General features: G+C 48.7%; 1 protein-coding gene across 1 annotated transcript in view; it reads right to left on the reverse strand.

Annotated features, from left to right (window-relative positions):
• The window catches only part of SNX29 (sorting nexin 29), a 575,039-nt gene that overhangs the window by 484,632 nt on the left and 70,887 nt on the right, over positions 1–19,520 (reverse strand). Inside the window, exons 7-9 of the mRNA XM_030797722.1 lie at positions 17,701–17,949; positions 13,915–14,290; positions 4,210–4,328 (exon numbers count right to left, since the gene is read on the reverse strand). Coding sequence (XP_030653582.1) covers positions 4,210–4,328; positions 13,915–14,290; positions 17,701–17,949 — 744 coding nt within the window. The remainder of the gene's footprint in view (positions 1–4,209; positions 4,329–13,914; positions 14,291–17,700; positions 17,950–19,520) is intronic.

A 19,520-nucleotide genomic window follows, 5' to 3' on the forward strand; every position in this document is an offset into this window, starting at 1 on the left:
AGGCCCACATCCAGTGATCCAGTGGGAAGGCTGAATAAAGAAAACCAGGAACCCCAAACAGCACACGACCTGTATAAGCTGACTGGGAAGCACAACCAGGGCAGTGTCTGGCCAGCCACCGCAACACTGACAACCAAAACAGTAAAACTGCCCACTAAGAGCTAAGTGCTAAAACCAATCACATCAGATCATGGCAGAGCTACCACAGTCCCTCCTCAACCTCAACAAACAACTCCCAAGATCCAACGTGAGGACAAGGAGAAACAGAACTTTAGACTTGATGGGGAAACAAAGGGTTTGAGAACCCAAGGTTTCAAAGGAACCTAAGAAAGCCCTTGGAAATTGCGCATTTCCTAAAACCCAACACTAAATACAGGACCCTCAATGAAGAGGGGAGCAGTCATATCACCTTGTACTGACGGTGATTTTTCACCCGTTTACTATTCCCACTCAAAATAAACCTGGGTAGCTCTCCCTCCCTTGCAACTGGAAAGCAATGCTGGTGAATTTGCTTTGCTCAGGTATAGACACCACGTACTCCCAGAGGAACCACGCATGGTCCCCAGTCCTCATCTGCTTGTCTGGGGTCTCCTCTTGCAACCTGGGGTACTGTCCCCTTCTCTGAATGGCTTTGTCACCCAAGAAAAGCAACTCCAAAGCTCCTCCCTAAACCACAGAGTTATCTCTTCCAAGATTCAGGAGAACTCCTTTCAGGCTTCCCCCTTCTTTGCTCCTTTCTCCCTCCCAAGACTCAGCTGCAGAAAGCATCCTCTCCCAGGCAGTGCCTTTGCCTTCTCTAACTATTCCCCCTGGCAGTGACTGCAAAGGCACCAGCGTGTTCAAAGATGACAGAAGTCTCCTAAGGTGAGGAGCTCTCCATGTGGGAAGTCTCCATTAAAAGACGAAGTGGCTCCAGAATGAGAGGGAATGTCAGAATATCGCTAAGGAAGGAAGATGTCCCTCAGAAGGGACAAGAGGCAGAAACAGAGCAAAAGGAATAGAGTCTCAGGAGAAATGGTGGTGGTGGCCACCTGGGCAGGTAGGCAGAGTCTTGGCACCAGTCGGCCCCACACCTCCCATGGAAATGGGGCATCAGGACAGAAGGGACTTGATGCAACCTGGCGTCCCAATCAGGCTACCCATTCCCCTGGCTCTGAGTCCAACATCCTGACACAGTCCTGGAATAATGTTCCTTCCTATGCCATGTCCTGCCCCTGTGTGCAGCCCCCAGGCTGTCCCAGCTCGCAAGCCCCCTGACAGCATCGTTACTGCAGTGAAGGGAAATGCTGGCTGACGCCGGCACACGTCATCTCCGGAGAGTGCATTCGACATCAGCTGGAGCTCAGGCCCCATCAGCAGAAGATGGAGCTGAGTCTGCGAGCTGACAGCCAGGTGTGGGACCACAGGAAATCTGCAAGGACTCTAGAGGTTGATGGGGAGCTACCTTCCCTGGAGACACTTGCTACAGAAAGCCCAGAAGAGTAGGAAGAGCTCTGGGTTCTCTAAGACCAAAGCCCAACATGCACGAAAAAGGAGACCCGGATGTCTGATGGTTCAGGGGGCCCAGCTAAGCGGCAAAGGAGCTGACCCGGATGTCTGATGGTTCAGGGGGCCCAGCTAAGCGGCAAAGGAGCTGACCCGGATGTCTGATGGTTCAGGCGGCCCAGTTAAGCGGCAAAGGAGCTGACCCGGATGTCTGATGGTTCAGGGGGCCAAGCTAAGCGGCAAAGGAGCTGCCGAAACAATCAGACCACCTACTGCAAGCACCTCACGGTCCCACAATAATTCAGGAACCCAACTACAAGGCCCCCTCCATGGGGAATGGGACAGGGTGAGCAGGAAATTGATTCATGAGACAGAGCCTGTGAACACACATTCAAAACTCCCCAGGGGTCCTAGACACAACCTGGGACCACCTGCCCTCTCCCAGCCCCTGCCCCTCCTCAGATGACCTGCCTGCATCTACACTGCTGCTGAACAGGCATCGGCAAGGTCACCAAACCCCTAACCTTTGGTTATTTGGACCATGGATGGTCTAGAAATGCAGGACTTCTGTGGCCTGGCCTGCAGACATGAGCCAGGCCTACGAGATTGTCACTTTTAGGGGACCTCAACTGAGACCCAGTGAGAAATTCCAGTTGGTATGGAAAGTCATGTGACTGAGGCATGGTATGGGCCAAGGAGAGCATGAGAATGAACAGGGAGCAAAGACGGACTAGAAAAGGCCGGGCACGGTGGCTCACGCCTGTAATCCCAGCACTTTGGGAGGCCAAGGAGGGTGGATCACCTGAGTTCAGGAGTTTGAGATCAGCCTGGCCAACATGGTGAAATGCCATCTCTACTAAAAATACAAAAAGAATTTAGCCAGGCATGGTGGCGCATGCCTGTAATCCCAGCTACTCTGGAAGCTGAGGCAGGAGAATCGCTTGAACCCAGAAGGCGGAGGTTGCAGTGAGCCAAGATCATGCCATTGCACTCCAGCCTGAGTGAGACTCCACCTCAAAAAAAAAAGATGGACTAGGAAAAGAAGAGGTGGGCAGACCCCCATCAGGAAGTGGAAGGAGGCCACATGAGAAAGATGACATCACCCCACCAAGTCAAGAAAGCACCCTCCATGCCAACGCCCCAGCTCCTGGGCCACGGACAAGATGTCCATGAAGCTCTCACCAGGGGCCTTGGCATGTGCCTGGCACCTTCCCCAGATTAACTCAGGGCACCTTCACTGTGGATCTCAAAGGGAGCTGATATAATCACATCCCCCACTCTCACGGGACTGTGTTCAAGAGCAGATGAGTTCATCAGGGTCAGCCACACTGCAGTGCAGGGCTCCTTCGGCTTTGCAAATGCTGGCTCTCATTGTCACTGTCATCCCCATTTTCCAGATGAGGACACAGCAACTGACAGACAGGAAGCACTCAGCCTCATTTAACAGCCAGGAATGCTGACGCTCAGAGCAGTAATGCACTCAGGCTTACACAACTTTCTAGAGCTGGTACTGCATCTGACTGGTCCCGTTCTGCTGCCAGTGACTGTCCCCGCCCTGCCTCTGTGCTTGAGCTAGTTTGAGTAGGTTTCTGCTCCCTGCCAAGTGACAGGAAGAGTCTACACCCCAGTTCAGAATTTCAACAGCTTCCTGAGTGATTAGTGGGCTCCAGTCATAATTTCCTAAATCTGGGCCCAGAGAAGGGACATTCGCTTCCTAGGAAAACGAGGAGGTGCCTAAGTGGGTTGGGCCAAGTCTTCTCTGACCCAGCAGTGCTCTGGGGGCAGGAACAGCAACTGGGCACTTCTCTGAGCCAGACACTGTGCCAGCTGCATTACACTGCACCCCATGAGCCAGCTGGGATCAACCAGGTCCTCCCCATGACCTGCACTAAAGAAAACAATAACAAACCACACGGGCACGTGCTCAACCATGTGGAATGGTGGAAAAATGCTTACCCATACCAGAGACATATTTATTTATTTATTTATTTATTTTGAGATGGAGTCTCACTGTCACCCGGGGTGGTGTACAGTGCCACGATCTCAGCTCACTGCAACCTCCACCTCCCGGGTTCAAGCAATTCTCCTGCCTCAGCCTCCTGAGTAGCTGGGACTACAGGCACACACCACCACACCCGGCTAATTTTTGTCTTTTTAGTAGAGACAGGGCTTCACCATGTTGGCCATAGTGGTCTCAAACTCCTGACCTCAGGTGATTCGTCCGCCTCGGCTTCACAGAGTGCTGGGATTACAGGCATGAGACATCACACCCAGCCCAGAAACAGCTTTTAACCAAGCTACTTCCTGATCCCCAAGCACTTTTCTGCACAGGGTAGCAGGGCCTTTACAAACGGGTTCAGTTACCTTCTTGCATCTCCAAAGAGGCAAAATCGTGGTCACTATTTGTGGTCAGCTTTTAAATGACCAAGTTCAACGAGCCACTGGTAAGGGAGAAAAACAGGCCTGAGGGCCCTGGTGACTTGCCAGCCAGTTCAGCCCAACACTCACTCCACGGAGAGCACCTCAGGATACCCAGGTTCAGGGAGAGAAGCCAAGCCCTCTCTCCCTTCTGCATCTCAATGAGCTTCCCCTGGCCCTGAACCACACCCCGACTCCCGTGCCTCCCGGCTCCCATTCCTACCTGTCCAGGGAACTCAGATATTCCTGCTGGTTTTCGAAGCCAAAGCTCTCATTGGAGGAAAGGAGTAATCGGGAGACACCCACCTGCTGGGCTGTAGGAGCCCACGCCACTGACAGGGAAGAGGATGTCGGAGTCATTGTGCAGCACCTTCAGCGGAGCCCAGCTGTGCATCTGGGAGAGGCAGGTGTTCCCTTCCAGTGGCCTAAGGTGAAAGAATACAGCTGCAGGACAGGCCAAAGAGCCCAGAGGCCGCATGACTCACCAACGAGCATCCACAGTGCCCTCCTGAGAACGAACCAGGCCACGGCAGGGCTGAGAACAGGAGGAGGTGTCGGCTGGGAGGTAGAGCGTGGAGTCCAGATCCAGACCTCTTGCATTTGTTCTCTCAACCACTGTTTACTGAGCACCTATTATATGCCAGGCACTGTGCTCCCTACTGATGGCAAAAGAGCCAGTGAATACTGTTGATCCTGCCCTGATGGAGCTTGCAGCCTGTTGGGGGGCATGAACATGAACCAAATAATCCTGCAAGAAGCTGTAAATGGCATCTCAGATTGTGCAGGAAGGTCATTCCAGGAAGGTCATGAAAGCCTGCTTGGAAAGAAGCAGGGCTTGAGGAGGGGAGCTGGAGGAAGCCCAAGCCACCAAGTGAAGAGGAGGGACAGAGGCTTGGGGAAGGGGACAGCACATGCATCACAGGCCATCTGCTCCAGGTTCCGAAATGACAGCAGCCACCTGACCTGGGGCTAGTGTTGCTCTGCCTCGCTGCATCTGAGCCCCTCGTGGGTAAAAGGACAGAATCAGACTAGTCACGTCTGGGTCCCTTCCAAGAAAGGGAGTCAGCTCAATTATTAACCAGGCTCATATGATCTGTTATATTGTCACCTTACCCACAAAGTACAAAACTCAAATGTGTGCCATCTTCGAAACGCCAGGCGGTGTGGTTGGGTTTGTTTGGGAGTAATTGCCCCTGCAGCACTTGCCTCTGAGCAATCAAGCAATGTTAATAAACACCTGGAGGTATTTTTGCAGTATAATTGTCCCCCAGTATCTGCATTACATCTGTATCAACCGTTTCAAAAACCCCCTGCAAATCTGAGGATGCTCCAAGTCCCTTGTTTTGCTTTAGAGTTGGAGTCTTGCTCTGTTGCCCACGCTGGAGTACAGTGGCACAATCATAGTTTACTGCCAGCCTGAGCTCCTGGGATTTGGCAGAGCCTCCTGCCTCAGCCTCCTGAGGAGTTTGGACTACAGGTGTGAGCCACCATACCTGGCTAATTTTTTGTTTTGTTTTGTTTTTTTGTGAAGACAGGGTCTCCCTACGGTGTCCAGGCTGGTCTCAAAATCCTAGCCTCAAGTGATCCTCCTACCTCAGCCTCCCGAAGTGCTAGGATTACAGGCATAAGCCACCTCACCTAGCCTGAAGTCCCTGATGTAAAATGGTGTAGTATTTGCATAAGCACATCCTCCCACATATGTACTTTACATCATCTCTAGATTGCTTATGATACCGAATACAATCCAAATGCTATGTAAATAGTTGTTATACTGTATTTTTTTGTATTATTTTTATTGTTTTTTGGTAATATTTTTGATCCACAGTTAGTTGAAACCATAGATGCGGAACCCACGGATGCAGAGTCCATGGATGCAGACAGCCAGCTGTACCGTAAGGTTTAAACATCATTTTGTATCTCAGTAGATAAAGAAGACCAAAGCAGATCATAATCATACCTACTTAAGAAGGGAAGTGGGGGGGCAGACAAAGGGAAGGGAGGCAAAAGGAGAAAAAGTGTGTGGCTTGTCCAAGGCCATCAGCACTAAGCAACAGAACCAAGGCTGTGGGACTGGAGCCCAGGTCTTCCAAATCCAAGTGCACCGAGTCATCTCCTGCCCACAAGTGACATTACTTATATAGTTTGTCTTTATGTTAGAGCTACTCTAAAATCAACAAATATTTTCTGTAATAGACCAGAGAGTGCATATCTCAGGCTTCGTGACACAGTCTTCTTTGTTGGTGTCTCTTAATAACTCTTTAAAAATGTAACAACTGTTCACTGCTTGGGGGCGGGTTTGGCCTGCAGGCATGGATTGCCAGCTCCTATTTTAGAGGCTTCTCAGGTAGAAGTCTCCTTTCAGCCCTCTCTAGCTTTTGGCCAGACATCTGGCACAGAGCGAGAAGCGCAGGAGGAAATAATCCTAGCAGAATTTTGCAAGACGGATCATTCAACCATGCCCGTAACATAATGAGGCTTTCAGACAGCAGGGTGGGGGCAAAAGAAGAGCCGCTCCCGCGGGTGTCCTGGCAGGGAGTCCAACCTGGGCAGAGAACCAGGTGACCTTGGCTGTGCCTCTGGAATCTGTAAAGAGGTGCCCTCCTGAGGCTCTGACCTGGCCACTGGTGACCACAGGGCAGGCACCCAGAGGTGGTCAGGGGCGCCCTTTCAGGAGAAGGCAGCAAAAGCAGCCAGTCCTTTCTAGGCCACGCCACTGCCTCAGGGCAGGTGCGATGTTCTGCTGGTCTCTAAGATAATTCTTGATCCTTCCCCGCAACGTATGCAAGTACAAGGTGAAGCCAGACCCCAAGAGGATGAGGTTCCAAACCCGAGAAGTGAGCCCCAAGGACCACCACCTCAAAATGAGTTACATTAAAGATGGCTGGCCAGGCTGGTGGCTCACACTTGTAATCCCGGTACTTTGGGAGGCCGAGGCAGAAGGATCACTTGAGCCTAGGAGTTCGAGCCCTGTCTCTACAAAAAATTTAAAAATTAGCCAGGTATGGTGTTGCACACCTGTAGACCCAGCTACTGGAGGGGCTGAGGTGGGAGGATCCCTTGAGCCTGGGAGGTCGAGGGCTGCAGTGAGCCAAGATCATGCCACTTCCTCCAACCTGGACCACAGAGAAAAAGAAAAAAAAAACCCAGGCCGGGTGCTGTGGCTCACACCTGTAATCCCAACACTTGGGAAGGCCATGGCAGGTAGATCACCTGAGGTCAGGAGTTCAAGACCAACCTGGCCAACATGGTGAAACCCCATCTCTACTGAAAATACAAAACTTAGCAGGGCGTGGTGGTGGGTGCTTGTAATCCCAGCTACCTGGGAGGCTGAGGCAGGAGAATCACTTGAACTCGGGAGGCAGAGGTTGCAGTGAGCTGAGATCCCACCACTGCACTCCAGCCTGGGCGACAGAGCGAGACTCCGTCTCAAAAAAAAAAAGTGCGCCCCAAGGGCTACTGCTTCAAAATGAGTGATATTAAAGATTCCTGAGGCCAAGACTGCCTCAGTATCTGGCGCCTTGATTGGCTTAAAACCACTCATTATTACAACTGTTGCTCCTCAGCAAGAAAATTAAGACACGTTAGTTGAAAACTTAGAAAATTCCCAAAAGAAGAGAGAGAAAAAATAAACCACCCAACAGCCACATTATCCAAAACATTACTGTGTCAGACTCAGTTTCCCATGTGTCTTTTTTTCTTTCCTGCTGTGCGGACTATTCTTTACACAGTTGTAATGAAGCAAAATGTTGAGATTTTTATCTTGTTTTTTCCATTCAATATTAACTCATTAGGCCAGGCACGATGGCTCACACCTGTAATCCCAGCACTCTGGGAGGCCGAGGTGGGCGGATCACCTGAAGTCAGGAGTTTTGAGACCAGCCTGGCCAACATGGTGAAACCCCATCTCTACTAAAAATACAAAAAATTAACCGGGAGTGGTGGTGGGCACCTGTAATCCCAGCTACCTGGGAGGCTGAGGCAGGAGAATCGCTTGAACCCAGGAGGCAGGGATTGCAGTGAGCCGAGATTGCGCCACTGTACTCCAGCCTGGGTGACAGAGCGAGAATCCATCTCAAAAAAAAAAAATATATATATATATATACACACACATACATATATATGTACTCATTAGCTCAGCCTCATAACACTAGATACTCTTAAACATCATTTGAGATGTTTGAATCCTAAACGTTAAAATGTCAAGGCTTAAACTATAAAATCTTCTGCTGTTAACCGTCCCCCTGTGGCTGCACATTTAGGTCAACTCCAGTGTTCTGCTTCTCTGAATAAGGACTTTGGTATCTAGAAGTAGCAACTTTTCCCTGAATCGAGGGTATGTTCTCTGGGCAGCTTCTCGCACTGGGACTACTAAACCAAGTGGGATAAACATCCTTAAGTTCATGCCAGTTTGTCAAACTCTTTTCCCCTATGGCTATCAACTGCTTCCAGCTGTCTACGAGACCAGCCCCTGTGCACCACCCCTGCAGCCTAATTCATCCCACAGACACCAGGTGGATGCTATGGGATGTGCCTGGAACTGAGGACCCACTGACAGCAAGATCTTTCCCTTCCACCAGGGCGCCAACCCAAGGTCTCCGCAAATACAATGGGCAAAATATGGAGTCTTGTTTCACTTTGCATTTGCTTAACTGCTAGTGAGATGCAGAATAGCGAGATGCAGCATATGTTTGTAGTCCTTTCTGAATTATGTTTCCCCCTGCTTCCTACTGGTATCATACAGCACATATAAAGTGATTTAAAAAGCCCCATCTGGGCCTGGCGCAGTGGCCCATGCCTGTAATCCCAGCACTCAGGGAGGCCAACATGGGAGGATCACTTGAGGCCAGGAAGTCAAGACCAACCTGGGCAATGCCTTGAGACCCCATTTCTATAAAAGATTAGCTGGGTGTGGTGGCATGCACCTATAGTCCTAGCTACTCAGGAGGCTGAGGCAAGGAGATCACTTGACACTACGAGTTCCCTGAGGGTGTGATCAGGCCACTGCACTCCGGCCTGGATGACAGAGCAAGACCTGTCTCAAAAAAAAAAAAACAAAAAACAACAACAACAAAAAAGAACAAAAGAACAAATCCTGACTGTAATAAAAATACTATCCCTTGTAAAGAAAAATACAAAAAGCAAAGCTAATACTTATGATAAATACTGAGGCAGAAGAAACAAGACTTCTTCAGACATCAAAGAATGGGTTAATGACCAGCAAACCAAGGAGTAAGCCTAACTTTGACCAACAGACGATCTTAAAGACAAAAAGGGCAGCAGACTCTGCCAGAGGCTTTGACAATCCACAGTGAGCTTCTCCTGGTCTGGCCACATTCCCCTCACACATCTGCTGTGCACCAGCCCCCTCGACCTTCCCTATAAACACTAGCTTAGAATCAAAATCAAAGCATTACTCAGCAGGCCATCCCATCACTCCACTGTGTCTTCCCCAGGCTGCTCTGTGGAAGGGTCAATCAAGATGCCTCTTAATGCCAGGGAGAGCTGTCCAGAGTCTGCAGGAGGCCCTCTGGCTTCGGAGGGCCCAGGCCAAGTGAAGGTCACCCTGCACTGTGTTGGGCATTTACACATCACAATGCTGGGGGCTGCCTTGGCTCACACACCAGCCTCACCCATGGGGCTACACTCAGTGGCATCAGCAAGCAGCATCTCCTCAAAGGCCCAGATTACAAAGTAAAGGCACATGGCCAGGTGCAGAGGCTCATGCCTGCAATCCCAGCACTTTGGGAGGCTGAAGCAGGTGGATCACTGGAGCTCAGGAGTTCAATACTGGCCTGGCCAACATGGTGAAACCCCATGTCTCCTAAAAATACAAAAATTAGCCAGGTGCGGTGGCACACTCCTGTAGTCCCACCTACTCTAGAGGCTGAGGCAGGAGAATCGCTTAAACCTGGGAGTGGAGGTTGCAGTGAACTGAGATCGCACCACTGCACTACAGCCGGGGCCATGCAGTAAGACTCTGCTCCAGAAAAAAAAGAATAAAGGCACTTGTGAGGGTTAATTGTATGTGTCAATTTGGCTGGGCCACAATACCCAGATATTTGGTCAAACATTATTCTAGATGTTTCTATTAGATGAGATTAACATTTAAATCAGTAGCTTTTGGGTGAACCAGATTACGCTGCATAATGTGGGTGGGCTTCATGCAAGCAGTGCAAGGCCTCTATAGGAAAAAGACAGACCTTCCAAAGGAAGAAGAAATTCCGCCAGCAGATTGCCTCCGTACCCGAACTGCAACTCTTCCCTGGGTCTCCAGTCCACACACCTACCCTGTGGATTTTGGACTTCCCAGCCCCACAATCACATGAGCCAATTCCTTAAAATAAATCAAGAGAAGACCGGACACGGTGGCTCATGCCTGTAATCCCAGTACTCTGGGAGTCTGAGCTGGGTGGATCATTTGAGGTCAGGAGTTTGAGACTAGCCTGGTCAACAGGGTGAAACCCCATCTCTACTAAAAACACAAAAGTTAGCCGGGTGTGATAGGTAACTGTCATCCCAGCTACTCGAGAGGCTGAGACACAAGAATCACTTAAACCCAGGAGACAGAGGTTGCAGTGAGCCGAGATCGTGCCACTGTACTCCAGCCTAGGTGACAAAGCAAGACTCCATCTCAAAAAACAAAACAAAACAAACAAACAAAAAGACAGGAAACAGACACAGACAGACAGAAACAGAGGTAGATAGAGATGGAGTTAGAGGTAGAGATAGAGGTAGAAATTGAGGCAAAAACAGAGCAGCACAGAGAAGGAACTACACACATCCACACACAGAACGCCCCCCTTCAGCCCTGCCCCACTGGTTCTGTTTCTCTGGAGAGCCCTGAATAACACAGCAGGTCACAAGACTTGGATGCCAGGTACAAAAACATTCATACCCTATGACCAAGAACAAGGCTGCTGAAAAGCTGCCCTAACAAATAGTTCAGTCGTAGGAAAAAAATCTTGTGTGTGAAAATATTCATTTGAGATCCGCTGATAACAAAAAGCAAAAACAAAAACCATCAACCTAAATACCCAACAAAAGGGGAAACATTTCACAAGTCATAACATGTTGATCTGACTGAACGGCAACTGCATTAGCCAGGGTTCTGCAGAGAAATGGAACCAAGGGGTGTGTGCATGGAGAGAGAGAGACAGAGAGATACAAATACAGGTTTATATTGAGGAACTGGTCCACGCAACTGCAGGGACCAAGAAGTCCCATGATCCGCAGTCCACAAGACCCAGGAAAGCTGGTGGTGTGGTGAAGTCCAAGTCTGAAGCCTGAGAACCAGGAGAGCAGATGGTGGGAGTTCCTGGCCCAGGGCCGAAAACCCATGTCCCAGCTGAAGCTAGCAGGCGGAAAGGAAAGAATCCCTCCCTGCCTTCACTTGTTGTTCTGTTCAGGCCCTCAATGGATTGGATGAGGTCCACTCACACTGGGGAGGGCTGTCTCCTTTACTGAGTCCACCTATTCAAACACTACCCTTACCCAGAAACATCCTCACTGATCCACCCAGAAGCAGAAGTAATGTTCAATCTGGGCATCCCACAGCCCAGTTAAGTTGACACACAAAATTAACCATCACATCAACAAATCAATATTCATAATTATGTAGAAACATGAAAAACATCTGACAGAATAGCCAGGCACAGTGGCTCATGCCTGTAATCCCAGCACTTTGGGAGGCCGAGGTGGGCAGATCACAAGGTCAGGAGTTCGAGACCAGCCTGGCCAACATGGTGAAACCCCGTCTCTACTAAAAATACAAAAATTAGCCGGGCATGGTGGCAGGCACCTATAATCCCAGCTACTTGGGAGGCTGAGGCAGGAGAATCGCTTGAACCGTGGAAGCAGAGGTTGCAGTGACCCGAGATGGAGCCATTGCGCTCCAGCCTGGGTGACAGAGCAAGACTCCAACTCAAAACAAACAAAAAAAGGCTGGGTGCGGTGGCTCACGCCTGTAATCCTAGCACTTTGGGAGGCCGAGGTGGGTGGATCATGAGGTCAGGAGATCAAGACCATCCTGGCTAACAGGGTGAAAGTCCGCTTCTACTAAAAATACAAAAAATTAGCCGGGCATGGTGGCGGGCACCTGTAGTCCCAGCCACTCGGGAGGCTGAGGCAGGAGAATGGCATGAACCTGGGAGGCAGAGCTTGCAGTGAGCCGAGATAGCGCCACTGCACCCCAGCCTGGGCGACAGAGCAGGACTTCGTCTCAGAAAAAAAACTGACAGTATAAGCTTTGGATTACAGCATATCTGAATCCAAATCTCAATTTAGCCAATGGCTTTCACAAATCTTGCCTCTCTATGGAATCCTGTTCTTCTGTCTGTAAAATGGAGGTGATACCCATGAACCTCATAGGGCTGCCAGAAGTCTTACAATACAGTGTATAAATCACCTGCAGCACCTGGCATATCTCAGATGATCAATAAGGTAACACTACTAGTACAAGTACCCATGCAGATGAGGACTAGAGTAAAAATAAAAAACAATAATAGGCACAGTCTCATCAGAAAAAAAAAACCCTAATATTATAACAACATGAAAACAAAAATCTTAGGGCTAAAGGTATACTGCAGGCTAAACAATACCATAAGATTTAGGTCAGATAGAAAGATACATTTCTGTATATTCATTTTACACTTTTTTTTTTTTTGTAGAGACGGAGTCTTGCTGTGTTGCCCAGGCTGGTATCAAACTCCTGGCCTTAAGCAATCCTCCCAGCTCAGCCTCCCAAAGTGCTGGGATTACAGGCATGAACCACTGCACCTGGCCTCATTTTACACTTTAATGGATTGGATTTTGCAGTAATCATGATTAGGAGGGCACTGTGCACCACAAAGCCTAAGAGGTAACTAGCTTATTGGGGGTATTTTGGGATTTTTTTTTGTTTGTTTGAGAAGAACCTTCTCTCTTGTTGCCCAGGCTGGAGTGCAATGGCGTCATCTTGGCTCCGCCTGCCATATTCAAGTGATTCTCCTGCATCAGCATCCCAAGTATCTGGAGTTACAGGCATGCACCAGCATGCCTGGCTAATTTTTTATTTTTTTAGTACAGAAGGGGTTTCACCACGTTGGTCAGGCTGGTCTCGAACTCCTGACCTCAGGTGATCCACCTACCTTGGTGTCCCAAAGTGCTGGGATTACAGGTGTGAGCCACTGCAGCCGGCCAACTCCACTGTTAAGGCAGCAGGTGCAGGCAAGTTACGGCTATTCACACCCCTGCAGATGAACACAGAAGTCACCATACCACAACTATTCTCGTAACCCTGCCTTCGTCCTGAGCTTCCTGTGCTAGTGGCAAGTCAGATGCAAGGAAAATCCAGAGTAAAAATAAAAAACAGTAACAGGCACAGTCTCATCAGACTGTGAAACCCTGTGAACCCTGTGAAATGAAAATGACAGATGTATGTATAAAGCAAGAATTTCAAGGCACACATTCTGACATTAACTTTGTATTAAGTGCCCTCAAATGTACTCCCTTCCCCTCTTTCAGTTCTCAGGGGAAGAGCAAATAACACTCCTTCCAAATAACACTCCTAAATCAACACCTGAAGAATGAATGATACCCTGGGCAAATATAAAACTTGCAGTCCTATTTCACCCAATACCATAGAAAGAGAAAACAGTGAACTTATCCCCCTCGTTAAAAGCGCAAGGGGAGGCTGGGCGTCGTGGCTCATGCCTGTAAACCTAGCAGTTTGGGAGGCCAAGGCAGGCAGATCACTTGAGGTCAGGAGTTTGAGACCAGCCTGGCTAATATGGTGAAACCCCATCTCTACTATAAATACAAAAATTAGCTGGGTGTGGTGACAGGTGCCTGTAATCCCAGCTACACAGGAGGCTGAGGCAGGAGAATAGCTTGAACCCGGGAGGTGGAGGTTGCAGTGAGCTGAGATCACGCCACGGCACTCCAGCCTGGGGGACAGTGAGACTCCATCACACACACACACACCACACACACACCACACACACACACACACAAAGAAGCAAGAGGGGAACTTACTTCTCAGGCGACTCCGAGTGGCCCCTGTGCTTCCTTCCTGATGAGTTTCCATACACGTCATCTTCATTGTCATCCACATCTTCATCATCGATGCTTTTCACATCAAGCTTCTGGTACCCAAACTCCCCGTTCAAAGACAGGGAATCAATTTTCCATGAGTTGCTGCTCTGACTTCCATTGGAATTTGGCCCAAAAGGGCTTTCAAAGGCGCACATGATATTGACAGAGGAGCGGTCAGAGTTGTCCTCGGAGCTCTCCCCTGCCCCAGGTGTCTTTTTAAAAACGTCCCCAGAGTTCTGCTCATCTTCCTCATCATCAAATGAGATAATGTTGGTCACTTTCTTTTTCTTCTTCCGCTCCTTTTTGCATTTGGCATCTGGCAAAAAAAAAAAAAAAAAAAAAAAAAAAAGATAGAGTATAAGAAAAAGTAGGTAAGACAAAAGGATGATGGAAGCAACTCATCTCCAGGTTATGGAAAATATTATTCTAGTGAGAAATACACTATAACATGAATTCAGACTGTTTAAAATCTTCAGTGAGAATCTGTGTACAGAATATTGAGCAGAATGGATGCAGGCCTCTGCCTCTGATTTAAATAAACACACCACAGAGCACACCTTGAAACTGTTCCTTCTAAGCAGTCACTTTGATGCGAAGGATGCTACCATTACCGAAATGATCTTCAATGCTTCACTTTGGAAAATATTCTCATAGCTGGCAGATGAGACCAGGAAAACCAGCTGGGGGGTGTAGTCAAGTGTTGAGCAGCCTCAAATTCCTGCCATTCCTGTGCAATGCCCCTTTGCAATGGGTCTTTCTGGCTCCTCCCAGCCAGAGGTGATGTCTATTTCTGCACCCTCTTGAATCTGGCTGGTGTAGTGCTCTGTTTTTTTTGTTTTTTGTTTTTTTAAGAGTTGGGGCATCTCCAGAACGCACCACTACACTCCAGCCTGGGCAACAGAGCAAGACTCTGCCTCAAAAAAAAAAAAAAAAAAAAAAAAAAAAAGAGTTGGGGCGTCTCGCTCTATTGCCCAGGCTGGAGCATAATGGCGCAATCATAGCTCACTGTAACCTCAAATTCCTGGGATCAAACAATCCTCTGGCCTCAGCCTCCGGAGTAGCTGGGACTACAGGTGCATGCCACAGCACCCAGCTAATTTTATTAATTTTTTTTAGAGATGAGGTCTTGCTGTGCTGCCCAGGCTAGTCTCAAAACTCCTGGCCTCAAGCAATACTCCCACCTCAGCCTCCTAAATTGCTGGGATTATAGGCATGAGCCACCATGCCCTGCTTTTACCATTAGAATGTGGAAGAAAAGGCTGGGCGTGGTGGCTCGTGCCTGTAATCCCAGCACTTTGGGAGGTCAAGGCAGGTGGATCACCTGAGGTCAGGAGTTCAAGACCAGCCTGGCAAACATGGTGAAACCCCATCTCTACTAAAAATAAAAATAAAAAAAATTAGTTGGGCGTGGTGGCGGATGCCTGTAACCCCAGCTACTTGGGAGGCTGAGGCAGGAGAATTTCTTGAACACGGGAGGCAGAGGTTGCAGTGAGCCAGAGGTTGCAGTGAGCCGAGATTGCGCCATTGCACTCCAGTCTGGGTGACAGAGCGAGACTCTGTCTCAAAAAAAAAAAAAAAAAAAAAGTGGCAGAAATAACACTATGTGAGTTCTAGTAGCTAGGCGTTAAAAGGTCTCAGGTTTGCCTTTGCTCTCCTGGACAGTGGCCCTGACCCCATACATAAAGAAGCCAGTTCAGCCGACTGGAGGATGAGAGGCCATGAGTAGAACCTGAGCTGCCCCAGCACTAATTCCAGACATGTGGATGGGGCCGTCTTGGATCTTCCAACCTAACCACGAGCTCCCATGAGTGAGCCGAAGGAGCCCAGCAGAAGAGCCACCATGCCAACCCACACAAAAAAGTAACGAACTGCGGTGGTTTTAAGCCGCTATATTTTTTTTTTTAAGACAGAGTCTCACTCTGTCGCCCAGGCTACATTTTTAAATCACTTGTTATACAGCAAATGCTAACTGAAAAAGAAATCAAGCCTGCCTTAGTGACCAGCACTCAGAGAAGACACTTTGTGCCCCTATTTTAATCATCACACTTGGATGTAAGACACTTTGAGCCAATTCCAAAAACCCAATCTGTCTAAACCAATGTGTGATGCGGTGAGGCCTCACTGGTATAGCACAACTCTGAGATCACCTCAAAAGCAGAGTTCCAAAAATGGGTGGGACTGCTACTCCTGTGGGTGTAGAAATTTCAGTGTCTGTTACACAAAGCCGTCAACAGCCCTATCTCCCACATGGTTCATGCAGGGTCTCTGCTGGAGAAGCACAGGGCAAGACAGACAAGGCCACTGTGTACCAAAGACACCATGGGACTCTGCACTTTCACCATCAATAATTCTAAAGGGATGGCCACAGTTACTGCCTTGTTTAAGAGATTTGAGAATACTAAGTACTAAAGCCCAAAATTTCCAATTTCAACCAGATGCAGTGGCTCACACCTGTAATCCCAGCACTTTGGGAGGCCAAGGCAGGAGGATCACTTGAGTCCAGGAGTTCAAGACCAGCCTGGGCAAAATGGCAAGACTCTGTCTCTACATATACACACATACATACTACAACAAAATTTCCAATTTTGCTGTGGTAACATCTTAATGTCCCAAAGGAATCAAAGGGTATTGAAAACTTCTCACCAAATTAATCTTAACTGAATCAACTTTCTTTTTTTATATTTAATTTTTTTATTAAAAATTTTAAAAAACAGGCTGGGCACAGTGGCTCACGCCTGTAATCCTAGCACTTTGAGAGGCCAGGGCGGGCAGATCTCCTGAGGTCAGGAGTTCAAGATCAGTCTGGCCAACATGGGGAAACCCTGTCTCTGCCAAAAATACAAAAAGAAACCAGGCATGTTGGCACATGCCTATAGTCCCACCTACTCAGGAGGTTGAGGCAGGACAATTGCTTGAACCCGGGCGGTGGAGGTTGCAGTGGGCTGATATCATGCCACTGCACTCCAACCTGGGCAATAGAGTGAGACTCTGTCTCAAAAAAAAAAAAAAAAGTTAAAAAATTGAGACAGGGTCTCACTACATTGCCCAGGCTGGTCTAGAACCCTTGAACTCAAGCAATCCTCCTGCCTCGGCCTCCCAAAGTGCTAGGATTACAGGCATGAGCCACCACGCCCAGCCTGAATCAACTCTCTTTTGCCTCCCCGGAGCCTAGAGTCAAAGCTGACAACTTCTCTCTTTCCTGAGGCCTTAAATGCCATCCCCAATCAGAGGCAAGCCCAATGGCAGACGTTCCCCATAGCAGTCCATGCTTGGCTTTCATTCCTTTTATCCTAAGGAACATAAATTGTGTATTTTGTCATGAACTACCCACCCACACCCATCCCAAGGGAGACTGCAGGCTACCTGCTGGCAATCTGTCTTTCCTATTCGGCTCACCGCCTAACACACAGAATACGATGAAGGAACAAATAAAGGAATGAATGAATGAGGATCAACGTCATTGGGCTACCGGTGTCTCTCACACCCTCACTTTCCGTTTGCTATGGTTGAGCTGTTCATTCTTCCACCCGGCAATTCTCACATCTAGGTAAGGCCGTCAGAGCCCTTTCAGAGTGAATGAGGATAAGAAAAAGAAACACAAATGGAAAACGCAAGTGCACTGGACTCCATTCCCCTTGGAATGACTTTCAGATGACAAGGTATGTCCACCCCATCAGCCACATTCTGATTCCCTCTGCTCCGCCTCGAGCACCCGTTCCCACTCACCAGCACTGACATTCCTGGACACGACAGGCAAGGGGTCCGTCTCCTGTTCAGGTTTGATGAGGATGGAGACGGCAGAGGAGGCTGTGATCTCCCTGAACAGGCTGCTCACTCCTTGCGTGGACTCCTTCAGCAAGGAGGTCACATTCTGCGTTGACTCCTTTAAGAGGTCTGAAACGGTGGGAGCAAACTTACTCTGCCCGTTCAAATCCTTGTTGTCGATGTTAATCGCAAAGAGTATGGAGTTCAGACCTGCCCAAAAAAAGGGAAAAGTCTGGAGTGCTTGCTGACGGGCAGTCGTACCAACAAGAGAAGACAGCTGCAGACAACAGAGTACAGAAGAGGAGACACGTTGATCTTAAATAGGTATAAAAATACCTCCCACGCGGAGGTTGCAGGGAGCGAAGATCGCGCCACTGCACTCCAGCCTGGGTGACAAAGCAAGACTCTGCCTCAAAAAAGAAAACTCCCATGAAACTGGGGTCAGCAGACATCCGTTATCATGGGAGTTGAGTCATGCCACATTCTCTCCCTAACAGCCAGGAAGATTAATATGAAGAAGAAGTCAACTGGGAGGATGTAAAGGCACAAGTTCCGGGATCAGGCTGCCTGGGGGTGAATCCCAGCACTGCCACCTACTAGCTACAAGACCTTGATCCAGGCTGGGCACGGTGGCTCACACCTGTAATCCCAGCACTTTGGGAGGCTGAGACAGGCGGATCACCTGAGGTCGGGAGTTCGAGACCAGCCTGACCAACATGGAGAAACCCCATCTCTACTAAAAATACAAAATTAGCCGGGCATGGTGGTGCATGCCTATAATCCCAGCTACTTGGGAGGCTGCAGCAGGAGAATCGCTTGAACCCAGGAGGCAGAGGTTGTGGTGAGCCAAGATCATGCCATTGCACTCTAGCCAGGGCAACAAGAATGAAACTCCGTCTCAAAAAAAAAAAAAAAAAAAGACCTTCATCCAGCAACTTACCATCTCCCTGTACTCCAGTCACCTTATCTGTAAGATGGGGACAATATTATCTTCCTCACAGGATTGTAAGTATTAAAGGCAATCACTCACAAAACACTCAGCTCCATAAACCATCAAATGTGCACTGGTAACATCATCATCATGACTGTGGACAGAAACTTACACTGGGCATCTTATGATCTACAAAGGAAATCATGGTCAAATTCTCTTCCTCATCAATGGACAGGACTAACAACCCCAGACACATGAGATGTAGTATAAATTTTGAAGGAAAAACAAAAAGGAAGCAACAAAGAACTTGGAAAGAGGAAGCAAGTTGCCCACTTCAGTCTGGCTGATTCCACCTTTCACCCTTTGAGTCAAACGGTGAACAATGTAACAGTCCACCGACTAACATCAACCCAGGGTCTCTCCATGTTGACTCGTCATGTGTGCGACTCCTGACCTCACGATTCTCTCACAGCCCCATGAAGATGACTGCTGAGACAGCATGATTGCCACCTCACAGAGAGGAAAGAAAAGGCAGCAAAGCTTATGGCATCTGCCCCATGTCACCAGGTAGCAAGGGGTAAAGCCAGGATTCAAAGGTAGGTCTCCCACCTCCAATTCCCTGCAATGTATATTACATCTCCAAAGCCCAACTAAAAACCTTCAAATCTTCGCTTTCTCTGCCAGGGTCTCACATTCTAGATAAATGGACCCAACACTGTGGTCGGGCATGGTGGCTCACACCTGCAATCCCAACGCTTTGGGAGGCCAAGGCGGGTGGATCACTTGAACCCAGGAGTTCAAGACCAGCCTGACCAACATAGTGAAACTCTATCTCTATTAAAATACAAAA

This window comes from Nomascus leucogenys, chromosome 18 (genome assembly GCF_006542625.1).
Source record: "Nomascus leucogenys isolate Asia chromosome 18, Asia_NLE_v1, whole genome shotgun sequence".
In the NCBI taxonomy this organism is placed as follows: Eukaryota; Metazoa; Chordata; class Mammalia; order Primates; family Hylobatidae; genus Nomascus; species Nomascus leucogenys.